General features: G+C 40.6%; 1 protein-coding gene across 3 annotated transcripts in view; it reads left to right on the plus strand.

Moving 5' to 3' along the window:
* The window catches only part of KIF13B (kinesin family member 13B), a 153,583-nt gene that overhangs the window by 70,138 nt on the left and 63,866 nt on the right, over nt 1–19,579 (plus strand). For 2 of the 3 annotated variants that reach the window (XM_068398735.1, XM_068398719.1), the window contains 7 exons: nt 366–453; nt 2,247–2,381; nt 4,264–4,376; nt 4,793–4,904; nt 9,827–10,039; nt 13,974–14,084; nt 18,418–18,552. In XM_068398735.1, the coding sequence (XP_068254836.1) occupies nt 366–453; nt 2,247–2,381; nt 4,264–4,376; nt 4,793–4,904; nt 9,827–10,039; nt 13,974–14,084; nt 18,418–18,552 (907 nt within the window). The remainder of the gene's footprint in view (nt 1–365; nt 454–2,246; nt 2,382–4,263; nt 4,377–4,792; nt 4,905–9,826; nt 10,040–13,973; nt 14,085–18,417; nt 18,553–19,579) is intronic. The other variant, XM_068398726.1, reaches the window with a different exon arrangement.

Raw genomic sequence — 19,579 nt, forward strand, 5'->3', positions numbered from 1 at the left:
ACACTCTTCCTTTCCAATAACCACCGTGCCTTAATGGATCCCATCTAAGGCGTTTGTGCAGGATGGCCTTAGCTTCTTCCTGAGCTCAGTGTCCTTTCATTTTAAATTAAAATAAAGTAGTAAGACTAAAAGCTTGGAGTAAGCTCACCCTAATACTAGCTTTTATAAAGTGACAAAAATGTCTATGTCAGCATTTTACATGTAGACATAAGGCTTTTTTATTTGCCTTGTAGCCTTTGTTCTGTGCTTTATTATGGTATTTGTAAGACCATCATGTTTGAGATCTGTCAGTGAGAAACTGACTTTCTATAAATGTTGTCTTAAGTCAGTCATGTGCTTATAAATAACTTTTTTTTCCTAACCAGAAGCCGTCAGTCTTTAAAAGTTAGAGAACACAGCGTTTATGGTCCTTACGTAGATGGCCTGTCCAAACTAGCTGTTGCTAGCTACAAGGTAAGGATCAATTTTATGAAAGGCTTGTATTGCCATCCTAAACACTAGGGTACTGTCCCTTAAGCAGGACAAAATTATTAAGCTACTTCTAATTGCCGTGGCGGTAATATGGATTTTAGGATTGTTGTATTGTGATCACCGGGGAGAACAGAATTAAGAGCAGAAACTCACTGTCATCCTCTACTATTCAGTGATTCTGGAAGTAATTCAACTATGTAATGAAACAGCTTTCCTCCCAAACTTAAGATGAGTGGATGCTGTATCCATGAGAAAGCGTTCTGTGATTAATTACAAGAACCAGGATTTAGCAGAGACGGGCTTTCAGTACCACATTTTGTCACTTTTCAGCTAGCATGCTATTGCCTAGTAATTTCACATACCAGTAGCACACTGAAACTATAAACTAATGGTTGTTTACAAGGCAAATACTTGAGAACATTGCATGAAACTTGCTTGCTGGATGGTAAATATTTATGCATTCACAATGTGCCCTAATTTTTAAGAAGCGTTAATGTACTGTAGGAGAAATGAGTAAATATGGGATGGAATTCTGTCATCTTAAGCAAAACATGAAAATGATGCAGTCCTTCCTATTGCAGCTCTCCAGGTATTCACCTACGTGTCTCTGGTGGTTTCTGTTACAACAAGACACATTGCATGCTTTTCCTTTACATGTTGCCCAGCAGCTTTGTGTAAAACAGCATACAGAGTCACTGAATCACAGAATCAACCAGGTTGGAAGAGACCTCGGGGATCATTGAGTCCAACCATTGCCCTGACACCACCCTGTCGACTAGACCATGGCTCTAAGTGCCATGTCCAGTCTTTTCTTAAACCCCTCCAGAGATGGTGACTCCACCACCTCCCTGGGCAGCCCCTTCCAATGGCTAATGACCCTTGCTGAGAAGAAATGCTTCCTAATGTCCAACCTGAACCTCCTCTGGCAAAGCTTGAGGCTGTGTCCTCTTGTCCTATCACTAGTTGCCTGGGAGAAGAGGCTGACTCCCACTGTGCTACAACCTCCCTTCAGGTAGTTGTAGACTGCACTAAGGTCACCTCTGAGCCTCCTCTTCTCCAGGCTAAACAACCCCAGCTCCCTCAGCCGTTCCTCGCAGGTCAGACCCTCCAGACCCTTCACCAGCTTGGTTGCCCTCCTCTGGTCAAAGTGGTATGTGGGGGGTCTTGTGTTTGATTGAGGGTTGGGTGGTTTTTAGCATCATCCAGCTAGAGATGCTTAAATAAAAGTTAAGCCCAAGACTCTAAAGTTTTAACTATTTTGCAGGATTGCTGTAAGACACTTAAGCAGGGGAGCTGTGCATTTCTCAAGTATCACAGCTTAACATATAAGAGGACTTTATAAGCTCTTTTATGTAGGAGGAACGTAATGACCTGTTCAGTGTGGTTGTTTCATAAAACTTTGAGCCTTATGTCAATATTACCGATTTCAAGAACTTGTGTTTGACAACTGAGGCTAAAATGTTACAGTGTTCAAACATGACTTGCTGTTTCCTCACTTTTTTCTTTGCTTTTGAGTATTGCTATGTGTCCAGGTGCATTATTTTTGTCAATAATTTAATATCTAGGTAGAGGTAATGGATGAATATGCATTTCACAACATTGTGTAATTTCTAGTCTTTAAAGGGGAGATCACAATATTTTTTTCTCACTTTATGAATAAACAGTAGGAAACATAGTGGGAAAATGCTGTATTTTGCCAAAATTAGATTGTTTCGGTAGATAATTGAAAAGAATGTTACTGCAGATATGCTTATGGCTGTGAAAATTGTATCTAGGACATCGAGTCCTTGATGTCTGAGGGCAACAAATCTCGAACAGTGGCTGCAACCAACATGAATGAGGAGAGCAGTCGGTCCCATGCAGTCTTCAAGATTATCCTCACCCACACACTCTATGATGTACAATCAGGGGTAAGTAAAACAAGTTACAAGGTCCAAATGTTCAGCTTGGATGTGTGTCTCTTGCTTTAATGTATTTCACAGACTCATAAAAACGTTGGTTGGAAGGGACTTCAGGAGGTCATTTGCTACGTTCTCCTGCCCTTGTGCACTGCTAGTACTGGATCAGGTTAGGTGTGACTTTGTCTGGCGAAATCCTGTTAATGCTCATGTGCTTGTGCCCCAAGACAGGGAAATCAATTTTAATAGGTTTGTAAGTGAAATATGTTTTTTGAAATGGAAAGGAAAAATGCAGGCCTCAAGTTGCAGCAGACCTGCTGGTGGGTGCAGGAAGGATCTCCTAATCCTAGAATTGAAACTAAAGAAACACTTCTTTTTAAGCAATGGTGTGTAGTACAGACTCGGAGCAGAAACTAAAGATATAATGTGTAGATGAAAAACAGAAGAACACCTGAATATACATCTGTAATCTCATTCAAGGGATTATTTCATGCAAATAGGTATAAATGATCAACTTTATAAACAGAAACGCTCATTTCAAAAAGTTTTGCATCGTATGACATTAATTTAATATTTTTATGTGCATATATTAAATATCTAAAAGACATTTAAATGTGGAAGTGTTTTTCTTTACATTTCCTTATATGTAAATATTCCTTGGAGAGGGGTGTGAAATACATTTATATTAATATTATTTAATCCCTCACAGAAAATGGTGATAAACTGAAATTGAAATATATCTCCCTTACCAATACCCTTTAAACTTTGTTGATAGATTCTGTGCTTGGGCAATTCTTTAAAGTCTTCAAAGCCTTGGAGAAATTTGGAGTGTCCACGGAGCAAATCTAAGGCATGTATGTGCCTAAATATTGAATACAATGTAAAGCATAATGAGCATTTGGATTTTTTCCCTGCTCATTTCTCAGTCTCCACCAGTCTTATCCAAACTATTTGTCATTTGTTGTTGCTGTGGCTGTACTGCATACTTAGACATATTTTTTGTGTGGTCATGGTCAGCCTGGATGGAAGTTCTACTTGTCTGTCTTTTCTGTATCTTCCAGTGACCACTGTGTGAGTTTCTGGAACAGCTTTCTGTGTTTTCCCGTCTGCTGGTCCTTTGAGTCCTGGAAATGACTCGTTTCAGTATGGCTTGATGGTCACACTGTATTTTGAGAGGCTTAGAGTAACATTTTTGAAAGCATATTGATTCTAATTATCCTGTTCATTTAGGGGAACATCGCACGGGTTCTCAAAGACAGTTAGCTTTTCAACTTCAAATTGACATGTGAAATTCATGAAGTGTTTCAGAATGTCATTTTGGGTCAAATGAGATCAAAGGATTTGTAACAAAAATCTGTGTTACAGGTTTGAATACTCACATAGCTTAGATTGCTTTCTGGGAGACTGTTAAGGATATAAGAGACTCAGCAATTGGAATAATTTTCATAAATTATAACATGCTTCTTGTCATGTTCATTCTGACTCTCTGAAAAACAGAGAAAAAACTTGGTATAAAATCTGAGATTTTTAGGAGACTGTTTTCAAGGTGGGATTGGAGACTCCATGTCTTTGTTACTCCTTGGCCTCTACTACCTCTGCATTGTTCTTGGTTTAACATTTTACTGATGTGCCCTGTGTTCCTCTCCTCTGGAGAGTTCTGAGATGTCTTTAAGATATTAGTGTATCTGACTTCACTTCAAATCCTCCTGTTATTTCTGAAGCAGCAGCTAGTAGGTTAACACAGAATACTGTTCAAGTCTGATGACTTTCAAAGGAATTGCTGCAGAGAGTGTACACCAAGAAATGAAGCTTGATTCTTGTTTGAAAAAAACATCAAACTATGTAACTTAATTTGAGTGAACTAACAGTAGCTGTTGTCTGGTTCCTCCCACAGACGTCAGGGGAGAAGGTGGGCAAGCTGAGTCTGGTGGACTTAGCAGGTAGTGAAAGGGCAACTAAGACTGGTGCTGCAGGAGACAGGCTGAAAGAAGGAAGCAACATTAACAAGTAAGACTCTGTAATTATTTTTTTTTCCTTGTTTCAGCATATTTGTAAAACAGGATAAAGTCAATGTAAGTTCTTGTAGCCAGTTTTCTTCTTCCCTTCTCTCTACTTCTCTTTCTGACACACAGTAGTCTTAGATGTTTGCATGAGATCTCTGCCTGTTAAAAATGATTGACATTTTTCATTCTGTACTTGTGTTCCTTCAACTACCACATAATTGCGTTGTGAAGACACGATTATTAAGGCTGAAAAAATATATTGAGAACAAGGAGTAGGGCTTCTGTGAGAGAATAATGATCAAAACTGTACTGGGAACTTTTTCCTTGGAAGACATTTTTGGAGAGAAAGTGACTGTCTAAATATGTGTTTGACTTATGACTATTTACACTTGTTAATGACTACTTTCATTCTCTGTGCAGATCCCTCACAACTCTTGGGCTGGTTATTTCTGCCCTGGCAGATCAGGCTGCAGGCAAGAACAAGAACAAATTTGTTCCTTATCGTGATTCTGTGCTCACTTGGTTACTTAAAGTAAGTTCTGACCTTGTTTTTTTAAAGAGAAATAAAAGGGAGGAAAAGGGGAGAAGAGTCCCATTCAGTGAAATAAACCACTGTTCTTTTGCCTCATTTTCTGGTTTTGATGTTAACTGTAATTGTCTTTGGAAAATTAGCTGAATGTAAGTCATTAGTACCTCTACAGACTAAATACATTCCCTGTCTTCTGCGGACCTGTAATGGCCTAAAGGATAAGGAACTTTTTTTAAAATCATTGTCTTTTATGGGTCATACAGCTTCACACACAACCTTGGGGCTAATTTAATTTGGGCTATTGCCACATGCAGCTGAATTTTACATACCGATGCAGTTAGCTTTGAAGATTTTGATTAAGGCTATTACCTTTTCCTAATTGTCTAATAGATTTGTTAATATACTCTGCTTTTGTCAGCAGAGTATAATTACAGAGCATTATCCCAGTTACAGTCTGAGGAACATCATACATCATACATCATATTTATGTGAAATGAGCAGTTAAATCATTTTCTCTACTGCATAGGACTCTATTTGGTGTTATTTTTCGGGGAAAAAAAGAGTGTATCGTGATGGCACTTGGAAGAAGATCTGTAAGGTCTAAATGAAAAAACAAATTGTTAAATATGAGTTTTATGTATGTCGAGTTAAAAGGCAAGCTTTTGGTTTTGTTTTAATTCCCAGTTCCTACATACAGTGGCTGTAAAGCGTGGTAGCCTGATGACAAAAAGTCTTGGGAGTGCAGTTTGATTTTAGGTATAATTATCATCTGGATTTCTCCCGTTCTCTGAATGAGTCGCAAGCATAAGTGTAGCCACTTCTACCTGTAAAAAGCTTGCCTGCTAGTAAAGGTGGCTTGTCTTTCTTATCTTGCCTGGTACAGCTTGAGTGGCCTTGGCTGACTTGGATTTTGAAGGATTATTGAATTAGGTGTCATATGTAGATGACTTAAGTATCATTTTTGTAACCTGTCATTTTGTTAAAATTTTTCTCTCATCATTTGTTTGCCAGGATGTTTTGTAACCATGTCTCATAGAAATACTAACTTACCAAGTTTCCTTTTTTCCCTGGTGCTCTGTTTTATTGTTATCAAGGAGCAATTAAGATATTTGTCAGTAGAAAGATATAATCTGGGAAGAAGAAATGGACTTTTGGCAGCATCAGTCTTTTTCTCTCCTCTTACTTTGTATGTGCTCTGGATAGATTTTGTCGTCTTAAATACTGTGCTTTGCTTTCCCAGTCATTCTTAGCAATGTTTTTAAATGTTGTTTAAATTTGACTTCACTCTGATTTAATTGCATATGTGGAAAAAAAATGTTACTTGCACATTATACGGAGGTGTGGAGATTCAGAAAGATTTTTTTTTTCCTTAAAGAAGTTTGAAAACAAAGTCGACTTCAATGCTTAAGTAAAATAAGATCTCTATTCATGTCACCCCTTGACACCACAAGCCTTCATTTTTCTCAGTGCTATCTTTTAATGAACCTTTTAGCACGACTACTGTGAAAGGATTTATCTCTTCTCCCCGGTGTAAACATCACAGATGCTGGAGATCAAGCAGTACAGTCACGAGGGCTACATAAAAATCAGAATGGCTTAACAGAAATCGTGTCTGTGCTTTACTACAGTAAGATAAATCCTCATATCATGGTGTTCCTTGCGCTGACTTCCTTAGTGTTTAAATATATTTTTGCCTCTATTAAATTACACTGAGTTTTTACTGTAATTAAACAAGTGCTTTTTGGCTGTCTGCGAAGATGGGAACAAAACCAGCACGCAGCTTGCTCCGGTTTGCTCCAGTGGCATGTGTGCTCGGGTTCCTGATGTGGCTGTAATAGTCTGAGCAAGCAGAGTGGAAACTTCCCTAACGAATTTCCAGTGTCGTTGTTAGAATTAGCTATGCAGTTCCATTTCTAAACAAATCCAGCAAGCAGATTGAAATTCCTGTTTAGCACCTGTCTGATGCATTGTAGCTGCGATGACGATGGCCATACACAGCACTTGCACTTCTATTTATGAGCTGAAGCACTTTTGTTCTGCCTTCTTTCAAGCAAACCTTCTTTGTGTCTTTAACATCCAGCTATGTTAAGTGCAAACAAAAGGTTTGAGGCTTTTGGATTTTTTACAAACAAGCTCATTAAAGGGAAGCTTTATTTTGAAAGGGGAAAATTTAAACATTTTTTTAATTAAAGATCAAAGGAGGGATTTATTCGTTTAAAGAGGCCTGTTTGTAGAAGCCATGAGATGGTGGGCTATCTTTCTCTCTAGCTTTCAACTTTTAATTATGATGCCAAAGTGGAGTAAATGTGTTTTAACATTAGGCGTATCTGTCATATAGAGTCTCTCCACAAATCTGAGAAACAAGCAGAGTTCAGGAGATCTCAAGATCTAACATTTTGTCTGTAATTTTGTTGAGGATCTTTAAATGAAAGCACCAAGTGAAAAATATTATTGCAAGAGGAGGCTTGAAGAGTGGCATCAGGTTATGTGTGGGAAGCAAAACAGCTTGTCAGTGCTTTAACTTTGTGGTTTTATCAAATTATATTGGCACAAACATCTTGTTTTCCCATTTTATTCCGAAGCCCTGCATGTTGTACTGATGGGTACTATGAAAAATATAATTTCTGCTCTACATTTTAAGTTGTTTTCACGGTAATCTTGGTGCTAGAGAAGACTGGGCTAGTTTAGTCTTAGAAATAACTAAACTTAGTTATTTCCACTCTGTCACATGCAATCGCAGACTTTCCAGGGTAATTTGCAGACGCTGTCTTCGCTAATGAGAGGCTGGCTTACAACTTGTCTACCTTTCTTGCTTAGCATTAAAGAAAACAGTGAAATCAGCACAACAGTTTTATACATAAAACTTTATTGGACAGTCTGCATTGGGCTTGAACAGCTCCAACACAAGAGGAACTTTATCCAGCTTATAATGGGTGTTTTGTGAATTACGGTGTATCAGTGTAACAGCGTTCTCAGCTGCCTGAACAGCAGAGTTGCAGTTCAAATAATGAATTAATCCTATTTTGGAGCTAATTAGTGCAGTGAAGGAGGCTCCCAAAGTGCAAACTGTTAAGGTTTGATTTGGAAGCAGAATACCTGGCCAGCTCCCTGATAAACCTCCTCTGTTTATGCAGAGCAGGGATTGCAGTTGCAGGGTGTCGTTCCTGATTTTTGAAAACCATTGATGGATGGAAGAAAAGTTCTGGCTTGTGCAGAGCCAGAAATCCCATCGAAAGAGTCACGTGCTCTTTTTAGTCTTTTTAAAGTTTTCCGTAGATGCTTTGGAAAAACATTTGTGTGTTACAGAGTGGATCCTCCCAAGCCATGGATTTGTTGAAGTAAATGTTGGCTGCTCCTCAGATGAGGAAAAAAAGCCAAGCTGGTGTCCGTCAGAAGGCTGATCTTTTCACAGGATCACAGAATCAACCAGGTTGGAAGAGCCCTCTGGGATCATCGAGTCCAACCATTGCCCTGACACCACCATGTCAACTAGACCATGGCACTAAGTGCCATGTCCAGGCTTTTCTTAAACCCCTTCAGAGATGGTGACTCCATCACCTCCCTGGGCAGCCCCTTCCAATGTCTAATAACTCTTTCTGAGAAGAAAACTGACTTCTCTATAACTAGTCTTACCTGCAAGTGCTAACCGTGCTGGTGTTACCTCACTGTGCTGAACCCCATACAAATGAAATTATATTCTCTACCCGAAGAGCTGACAGCCCTTTTGCATGTCCAGAGAGAGCAGAGTGCTACCAAGGCAGCAGCAAAGCAACATCAGTCTGTGTGGTCAATGCTTGTCTGAGCACTGAAGCAGCCAGGCTGCTGTCAAACTATTTTAGGCATCACGCAGCAAAAAAAGAGAGTCTTAAGGAAGTACTTAAAGGGGCGTTTTAATGATGGCTGGGGAAAGCTGCGTGCGTGGTTTGTAATTGAAATGGTTAGACAAGCAGCTAATGCAGTCAGATTGTTCCAATGGCAGTGCCTGACCTAGATTTCATGGGTTATTGAAGGTGAAAGTTAATAGCATGGTTCATCTCAGAAAGGGATAGTGGGTAAAAACCAAAACAAAACCAAACCCAGAAATACCCAACCAAACCAAAAAAGATTTGCTGCAAAATTTAAACCAAAATATTTTATCTTTTAGACTGGCCAAAATTGTAAACCACAATTTTACAACCAATAAAAAGATTGAATGCTTTTGCCTTCCTTCCCTCCTCCCCTGACACACTGCCTTGCAGGAATGTGGTTTCACGCCCTTCTTCTCTGTCAACCAAATTCCTGAAGGGTAATTTCTTACATAACTCGATTTAGGTTTGTGAGCTGTGTAAGTGGGGGGAAAGGAAGGGCCCCATTCTGAAACGTTTATAAGAATAAAATCAACTATATTATTTATGAGGAGATCTTTATGTAATTTAAATTAAGTACTTACCGGAGACATCTCGCTTCCAGTCTTTAGAATAAGATATTCTGAATTCATCATGATCTTTCCTGAGCTCCTTCATTAGTATCTGAGAAGTCTAGTGCTGAAGTGCTTGTATTTCTGGTTTATAAACCTAAGCAGAAAACATAGAAGTAAACCTTTGGAGCCCTTACTAGGCACCATAAAGCCCAAAAAAAGGACTGTTTTCATTCCTATTTAAACTAAAACTGATTCTGAAAGCCAAGAATGACATTTTCTGAATGTGCTTAAAAAAAAAAAAAAAGATTGAAAAATAACAATTTTCCTTGATTTACACAGCTTAAAATATTAATTTTGAACTGAGGAGCTCTGACAAAAATATTTCTGTTATTAGTTGCCCCCATCTACTCCCAACCCTAGGTTACTATTTGCTGCCTAAGTTCATTGACTGGTTAAAATGAAAGGAACCTCCTGTTTTCATTTTATAACCTCCTGTTTTCATTTTATAACCTCAACCACTTTCCAGGATAGCCTTGGTGGTAACAGCAAGACTGCCATGGTAGCAACAGTAAGCCCAGCAGCAGACAACTATGATGAGACCCTTTCAACACTGAGGTACGCAGACCGGGCCAAGAACATCGTTAATCACGCCGTGGTGAACGAAGACCCCAACGCTCGCATTATTCGGGAGCTCCGCGAGGAAGTGGAGAAGCTGCGAGAACAGCTCACGAAAGCAGAGGTACAAATTTTGGTCTTGACTAGCCAGTAAGTCCAGTAAAGCCTGTTGTCAGGACTTTCTTACCTGGCTCTCGAAAATGAACGCCACAAGGAATTACTACCTGGTAGCTATGAGAAATCTCCCTTTATATCACTTCTTTCCATTTTTCTGTGTGTCAGTCTTGAAACACAGATGATAACATGAAATCACAGAACTAACCAGGTTGGAAGAGACCTCTGGGATCGAGTCCAACCTTTGACCTAACACCACTGTGTCAACTAGACCATGGCACTAAGTGCCATGTCCAGTCTTTTCTTAAACACCTCCAGAGATGGTGACTCCACCACCTCCCTGGGCAGCCCCTTCCAATGGTTAATGACCCTTGCTGAGAAGAAATGCTTCCTCATGTCTAACCTGAACCTCCCCTGGCGCAGCTTGAGGCTGTGTCCTCAAGATACCACGTTCTGTTTAAACACCTTCTTGAGCAATCTTGTTTTTCTTGCAAGATACACATCAAAAGCAAGAGGACATGGAGGCAGGATTAGGGGTAGAGTCTTAAGATTTTGCCGTTTATAGGCAGAACTTTGCTGGTGTATTTTAAGAATTCATTGTGGCTACATCCTGCGAGATGTGAATTCAGTTAAATCATGCTTGCTTGTTTACAAGTTTTAACTGTTCTCAACTGGATCTCTTACAGGTGATAAACAATATTATGAATATCTGCAGAGCTATCTCAATGAAATTGTGAAAGGAGCATGGTCTAAATGTTAGACGAAGGCCAAGGACTAGCGTAGTTCTGAGTTCTGTTCTGAAATGTGGCAAAGCACTGGTGATACAATCCATCTGGTTTGCAATTCAGAAAAATGATGATTACAGTATTTGCCTCATGGGGTGTGCAGGGAATGCTGGCTGTGATATTAGAGATGACTAGTGAATTTTGGACTGTTCTCATTTCAACTGCCTCATATGCTAAGTGTCCAATATCAGTTTCACAGAATCACAGAATCAATCAGGTTGGAAGAGCCCTCTGGGATCATCAAGTCCAACCGTTGCCCTGACACCACCATGGCAACTAGACCAGGGCACTAAGTGCCATGTCCAGTCTTTTCTTAAACCCCTCCAGAGATGGTGACTCCACCACCTCCCTGGGCAGCCCCTTCCAATGGCTAATGACCCTTGCTGAGAAGAAATGCTTCCTAATGTCCAACCTGAACCTCCCCTGGTGGAGCTAAACCTCCCCTGGTGAAGCTAAAGGGGAGGTTTACCTTTCTTTAAGGTATCTCAAGTTAAATATCTAAAAATTCCTCTAAAATATGAACCACAGACTTAACAGTACTCTGAGAGATGCAAGTACTCCCTATTTGTTTAATTTGTGAGTATTAATGCCAAAATAATGGCAGCTTTCCAAAATGTAGTGTTCCCTAAATATGAAGTAATAAATATTTCCTTTCCCACGTATTAAAATCCCACCCTAGTTGTCATCTCAGTGGCATCGACAAAGAGCATGGAAAAAACAGCGTAGTTTGCTATTAAGAGGCTACAGTAAGGGTCAAAAACCACTTTAATTGTCTTGTACTCCTTTCAGTTTATTACATTTGTAGCCCACAACAAAAATGTGCATAAATAACTTTAAGTGAACAAAAGCATTGACCCATTATGACAGTCAGGTTACAATTTCAAAGCTCATTTCCTAGTATACAGGTTACCAAGTTGTAGGTTTGTGTCTTTTTCCTTTTGGTGTCAGTATCCTTTTCTCTCCTAAACAGCCAAGGCAGGACAGAACTTGACAGTTTACTTTCTTGCTCCCCTAGAAGAGTAAGGCATTATCCTCTTTTCCCCTTTTTTTAATCCAAGCATTTTGATCTTTTCATGTCGAAATTAATATGACATGTTTTAATTCCTCTGTGCCAAGACCACCAGCTTGTCCTTCCTAAGCTGGGAATTCGAACTAACTGCGTTCAGCAGAGAAGCACGCCTGTGGATCTGGGCCCATATATAGGTATTTTGTATAAGCATTGTGAGCAGAATTAACTAGCTCATTTTACAGTTGAAGCATGTGGAAACGTTGAGTAATTTTGCCCCAGGTCCAAATAAATGGACAAACAGGACTTAGACCTTGAGAGTAACTGGGCTTCATCTTTCTGTCCTGCTGTGTAGTGTCCAGCACCTTTGCACTGATCATGTTTTATTGGTCATAACAAAAAAGTTCTGGAGACTGCCATGGCTTCACTTTCCTTCCTAGATGGAATTCGTGTTTCCTTTTACCCTGTGTTTAGATATTTGAGATATTCAACCAGAAGAAAACTACACAGGACACATCAGCTGACAGTTCCTAGACTGTTGTGTCTTGAGGCAGAGGAAACTCCTGTTTTAAAACAGGATTTTCCACTCCTGGCACTTGCTTCTTTTCTTGAACGAACTGCACTGAAATGAGGCCACTCTGTTTGATTTGGATTCCTGTGAGGAGTTTTGGGGTTTGTGGTAAGGGAATATCTGATGGAGAACGATGCTTGCATTGTTTAATTGGCATTGCATAAATACCCACCAGCCAAAACCATTTTCATCTTGTTAGCAGTAATGAAGTAATGACGTGAGGAAGTCCACAGGCTTCCTGCTCAAGGTATTAGAGGAGGAATATGCCAGTACTGAGACTGGAGGAAGCAAATATATGTGGTATAAGAATGTTGATGTCCTTTCAATTCTTGGAGTGTCTGATGGGTGGCGGGGGGGGTTATCTTCTTGTTCTCAAGTTAGTCCTTGGATGGAACATGGGCCTTTGACTGTTTCATAAAACAAAATTAGAGCTGTGGTGGATTGGCAAGAAAATTGAATTACAGAATCACAGAATCAATGAGGTTGGAAGAGACCTCTGGGATCATCGAGTCCAACCATTGCCCTGACACCACCATGGCAACTAGACCAGGGCATTAAGTGCCATGTCCAGTCTTTTCTTAAACACATCCAGAGATGGTGACTCCACCACCTCCCTGGGCAGCCCCTTCCAATGGCTAGTGACCCTTGCTGAGAAGAAATTCTTCCTAATGTCCAACCTGAACCTCCCCTGGCGAAGCTTGAGGCTGTGTCCTCTTGTCCTGTCACTAGTTGCCTGGGAGAAGAGGCCGACTTCCACTCACTACAACCTCCCTTCAGGTAGTTGTAGACTGCACTAAGGTCACCTCTGAGCCTCCTCTTCTCCAGGCTAAACAACCCCAGCTCCCTCAGCCGTTCCTCGGAGGTCAGACCCTCCAGACCCTTCACCAGCTTGGTCGCCCTCCTCTGGACTCACTCCAACACCTCAACATCTTTCTTGAAGTGCGAGGCCCAGAGCTGGAATTCCAGAACTGGAATTCCAGTGTCTGGAAGCACATCGTAAGGCTTCTTTTGATATCTGCTTTGTAAAATGCACATGTAGAGGTAGGTAACCAGAATACCCCAGACGCCTTGGTATTTGCTATAGGAAGAAAAAAATCATACCCATCAGGCTGTATCAAAATGAACAATAAAAATATTTTGGTGGCGTGGCAGTTTGAGTGAGATGTTAACTGCCATCTTGAGGGAATGACAGCTGAGACAATGGTGGGTACCAGATCAGCAGCATCTGAGAAACAAGATTGTTTGAGATATGAGTCGTTTGGGATACTCCTGTTGGTGTAGAAATGAGATTAGTTTGCTTTTGAATGTCTTTGTGCAAATCTGCCAGTATCATGTAATTGGTTTGCATTGAAGTATATAAACTCCACTTTAGCATCTGTACTTGAAACTAATTAAACAAACTTTTTGATGGATTCTGCATTTATATGCAATATGTATTTAAAAAACCCCTTTTACTTACCAATAAGTATGCCTTGGAAAATGAGTAATGGTATGTTTTCTTTTTTTCCCCATCTTTGTGAGAGTGATGTGAGGAAAAAAAACAAAGCACAACAAGTGTTGTTATTTGCTTTTCTTTCTGCAGGCTATGAAATCACCAGAATTAAAAGAACGATTGGAGGAATCAGAAAAGTTGATTCAGGAAATGACTGTAACCTGGGAAGAAAAATTAAGAAAAACGGAGGAAATAGCACAGGTTTGCTGCTTTGTCCGCCTCCACTCCCCCCCACCCCACTTTTTTTTGAAAAATAGATTTGTTTCCTTTGTCTGTCAGTTCATAGAGATTGTCTGAATCTCTCCCCACATTTATGGGTAAGTAGGTCAAGCTTACTGCCCTTTTGAAAAGCTTCACTTAATTCCTGTGATAGCCTGGTACCTCCCAGATTACTATCCCAATGACAATAATAAATTGTCACTGCATGCAAATGGAGAAGTTATTTAAAAAAATGATAATCCATGGATGAGAGGATTACAGGGATTTTATATTCTTCAGACATTTAAAATTGTTGTTTGTGATGAAAGATGGAGTGCTGAGAGCATTAAATGTGAGGTTATGTACAGAGTGCCTCAATACACAAGGCAAAGGGCATTCAGAATATTAAAAAATAGAACTGTTCAGGATCCCTGTGTGTTTTAATACCTCTTACACTGATATTTAGGGCCTCAGACCATAATTGAATATGATGGTTATGTTGAAAAATTGTGCAGGTCACCACAATTATTGCATGACACTTAACTGTCCTTACCACACAAATGCTGATGTGTGTATTTGCAGTAGGGAGCTTTTGAGGGGCAGGACTATTGAAAGGTGATGAATAACATGTAATAAATAAGGAGAAAATGGAGCCTCTGATACAAAGCCCTCTTGTAGATGACACAATCAGAATAGACTGTTTTGACTTTAGTTTTAAAGATCCATTGTCAGAAATGCTGCTTGTGACTACGAGAGCTTCCTGGCTTTCAATGCAGATTCGTACCGTGGATTTTCCTCCCTGTGTATAAGGGTGAATAATAATAATAAATTTCTACTCTCATCCTACACAATACTTTCTAGGCATAGAAACCCTGAGTGTATGAGGAGGAAAGAACCTTGTGCCATCTTCAGTAGGCTTACAGAGGCCCAAGGTTAAAGGCTTTATATCATGGCTTGTCAAGTGATTTTCTTTTTGGCCAGCATCCACCAACATCTGTCTGTCAAGTTGTAGCAGAGTAGGCAGGTGAGATGGAGACATAATTGTAAGTCTTTGAGGAAAGGATGATTCCTCATAAAGGATGAGGGCCATCAAAGAGGCAGTTTGTAGAGATGGAGCAGCAATAAGGGTTCAAAGCCTTAAAGACTATGTGAATAGGCAATTTTTCACATTTTCAGTGAGTATTTGACATACTTTTAATGTATTTTGAGTGTTTAAGTTAATTAACATCAGGTCTTGAGCAAAAGTTAACAGAAACTGGCTCATTTTCTTTAAGTTATAGGTTAATCCTATGAGATTTAGACTCTGGGCCAAGTCTTCCTTTGGGCAACACATTCTTTATCTCTGTAGATAATAAGGAATTATGTGAACTTCAGAGCCTGGCACTGATGATGGGAAGGGAGATCTTTGACTTCACGCTGCAGTTTTTTCTCTGTTCTTTGTTTCCCTCTATGTCTCTCTCTTCACACACACACACAGAACTTCCTTACGAGGACATTATGTTGGGTTTGTAAGTGTGTGGGGAGACAGGGTAGAGAAAATCAAGAGTGAGCTGTGCTTGCTATCCTTTGCAATTTTAATCTTGATTAGACCTGGTATAACTCCAGTGCTGAACAGAGAATTATACTGAATAGTACAACATACTAAGTTTTTAAATACAAAGCAAACTGGTAGGTAAAGGTCAGAACCTTAATAAACGTTCCAGCATTATCACAGAATCACAGAATCACAGAATCACAGAATGTTAGGGATTGGAAGGGACCTCGAAAGATCATCTAGTCCAATCCCCCTGCCGGGGCAGGATTGCCTAGACCATATCACACAGGAACGCATCCAGGCGGGTTTTGAATGTCTCCAGAGAAGGAGACTCTACAACCTCTCTGGGCAGCCTGTTCCAGTGTTCAGTCACCCTTACAGTAAAGAAGTTTTTCCTCAAATTTAAGTGGAACCTCCTGTGCTCCAGCTTGCACCCATTGCCCCTTGTCCTGTCAAGGGATGTCACTGAGAAGAGCCTGGCTCCATCCTCTTGACACTTGCCCTTTACATATTTATAAACATTAATGAGGTCACCCCTCAGTCTCCTCTTCTCTAAGCTAAAGAGACCCAGCTCCCTCAGCCTCTCCTCATAAGGGAGATGTTCCACCCCCTTAATCATCTTTGTGGCTCTGCGCTGGACTCTCTCTAGCAGTTCCCTGTCCTTCTTGAACTGAGGGGCCCAGAACTGGACACAATACTCCAGATGCGGCCTCACCAGGGCAGAGTAGAGGGGGAGGAGAACTTCTCTCGACCTGCTAACCACACCCCTTCTAATACACCCCAGGATGCCATTGGCCTTCTTGGCCACAAGGGCACACTGCTGGCTCATGGTCATCCTGTTGTCCACTAGGACCCCCAGGTCCCTTTCCCCTCCGCTGCTCTCCAACAGGTCTGTCCCCAACTTGTACTGGTACATGGGGTTGTTCTTGCCCAGATGCAGGACTCTACACTTGCCCTTGTTATATTTCATTAAATTTCTCCCCGCCCAACTCTCCAGCCTGTCCAGGTCTCTCTGAATGGCTGCGCAGCCTTCTGGGGTGTCAGCCACTCCTCCCAGTTTTGTGTCATCAGCGAACTTGCTGACAGCGCACTCTAATCCCTCATCCAAGTCATTAATGAATATATTGAATAGAACTGGTCCCAGAACCGACCCTTGCGGAACTCCGCTAGACACAGACCTCCAACTGGACTCTGTCCCGCTGACCACTACTCTCTGGCTTCTTTCCTTCAGCCAGTTCACAATCCACCTCACTACCCGATCATCCAGACCACACTTCCCCAGTTTAGCTGCGAGGATGCTGTGGGAGACCGTGTCAAACGCTTTACTGAAATCGAGATAGACCACATCCACAGCTTTACCATCATCTATCCACCGGGTAACATCCTCATAAAAGGCTATCAAGTTGGTTGAGCAAGACTTCCCCTTGGTGAAGCCATGCTGAGTGCCCCTAATGATCCCCCTATCCTTGATGTGCCTAGAGACAGCACCAAGAACAAGTTGCTCCATCACCTTTCCGGGGATGGAGGTGAGGCTGACCGGTCTATAGTTACCCGGGTCCTCCTTCCTGCCCTTTTTGAAGACTGGAGTGACATTCGCTTTCCTCCAGTCCTCAGGCACCTCTCCTGTTGCCCACGACTTAGCAAAGATGATGGAGAGTGGCCTAGCAATGACTTCCGCCAGCTCCCTCAGCACCCGCGGGTGCATCCCATCAGGGCCCATGGATTTATGGACATCCAGGTTGCTTAATTGGTCCCTGACCCAGCCCTCATCAACCAAGACAGATTCCTCCTCTATCCTGACTTCTTCTGAGGCCGCAGGGGTCCAGGGATCCTCAGGACAGCAACTATTCCTCAGACAGCAATTATTCCTACGTAATTTCTGCTAATTTTTTTTTAAAGTCTCAGCACCACAGGCAAAGTGCTGTAGGTCTCTTGTTTTTACTTACTTGTTTTACCCTTCTGCTGTTTCTGCTTCCACCTACTAGTTCTGTGAGAGGCCTCACACGTTTATTTTTTAAATTTTGTTTGCTGTTGTGGATAGTGAGTCTCATTTCAGTTTCCGTATGATCCTGGGAACAATCCTCAGCGCTTCTATCGCAGTGTTTTTTGTAGAATAATCTCTTTCTGTTCTTAAGTCAGAAATGTTTAATGTTCTTCTTTCACTGCTCTAGTCTTCACGCAAACACTTCCCTTTGCAAGATGTACGTTTTTGCACAGTAATGCTTTGTTGTTGAATTCTATGAAGTCTATTGACACGAACAAAACACCATCCAAAATGCTACTATTCTTGTTCAGCAGGAAGTGTTATTTGCATCACTTAAATAGCAGGTTGCCAGTTTTTTGTCATTTTGATTGCTCTGGAACAAAAGATAGACATGGAGCTTGACTTGGCAGGGATTTAACTTAACTTGTTGCTCTTTAGCTCAAAAGAGAAAATAAAGGGCTCTAGAGATGTCTTTGTGGTAGCATTTTGCTGTTCCAGTGAGGTCATAGAGAAGCTCCTACAGTACTACAGTGTGTTGCTCTCAGCTGTTTTCGTTTTTCACTAGGAAGATGTAACTGTGTGAGACCGTAGCACATAGCCCTCTGAGACCAGAGGTGGAAGGACAAGAGAAATGACAGATATCCTGATCAAAGCTTGATATAACTGAGGCTTTTGTGTCGAATCTATTGCAGAAGAAAAAGTTAACCTTTCTCAGAAGTAGCGGTCTATCGTTTTGTCTTGTGGCTTTGGCAGACAGGAATGTATTTCCGAAGGGCTGTACATCAATCAGCTTAATTTTGATGGCTACTGTCTTGCAGGAGCGTCAGAAACAGTTGGAAAGCCTTGGCATATCTCTTCAGTCTTCTGGAATAAAAGTTGGGGATAACAAGTGCTTCCTGGTTAATTTGAATGCAGATCCAGCTCTTAATGAACTTCTGGTATACTATCTAAAGGTAAAAATAAACATTTTTTTGTATGTATGTAATTTATTTTTTAAATAGAAGTGGGCCTCTAGTGCCATTGGCAGAGGTGTACTCAGAATTTTATAAAAACTGCATATCTAAAGCATTCTCTGATATCGACTGCTTCATTAAAAATAATCTGAGTACAACCTTTTTGTTGCAAATTTAATTCTTCATAGCAGAGGAAGGTTTGGGGAGTTTGGTTTTGTTTTGTTTTTTGAAAGAAATTTAGAGGTGTTCTCTTTGAGAAACTGTCTCCTGTTTTGGGTTTGGTTTTTTTTGTTGTTGGTTTGGTTTTTTTTATGCCAACTTTCACAAGGTTTTACCCTGAAAATTATTTTGTATAAAGATCGGGCATATCAGTAATCAGCTTGTTTCTACATGTTTAGTCCAAATTCTGACTATTTTCAGTTTATAAAATGCATTTTTATTCCTCTTCATGCAACTTGCCAGGACTGAAAATCAAGTTCTGTTCTGCTGTAGCACTTCTGATGTGCAGTCCCTGTTACTGGTGTTAAACATAAAACACACCATGACTTTTGGACTCTGTACTAAAACATGTGGGCAGTTTATTGTAGTTTAACAAACTGTAGATGTGATCTGGAGTCATGAATAAAGAAGGTACAACCATTTTTACATCACATTTAGAGTACAAGTTCTAAAAATTTAGCAGCATAAGAATGTTGGCAGTTTGAGCTTCACATTAAATCATTCTTTTCTCTTTGAAGTGGTCTATAGTAATTCTCAAAACAGCCACAAAATTAACAGTTGGGCTGAAGGATGGTTTTGGTTTAGTCGTTCTTAGGAAATACGTGATCCTCTTTTATGTCAGTCACCATTGCTCTGTGATATCTCAATGAAAGCAGGAGAAAGAACTTTTTCAATGTTGTATCTGCTAAAAAAAACATTAAAAAGGACAAAAGAGCTGAGCTGAGGTTTTGGGAGAAGAATTGAATCCTTTCCAGACGCCTTGCACGTAGGTGTCCAGAGTGTGACTCAAGCTGCTAAATCAAGCCTC

Source organism: Nyctibius grandis, chromosome 1 (assembly GCF_013368605.1).
Source record: "Nyctibius grandis isolate bNycGra1 chromosome 1, bNycGra1.pri, whole genome shotgun sequence".
Taxonomy (NCBI): Eukaryota; Metazoa; Chordata; class Aves; order Nyctibiiformes; family Nyctibiidae; genus Nyctibius; species Nyctibius grandis.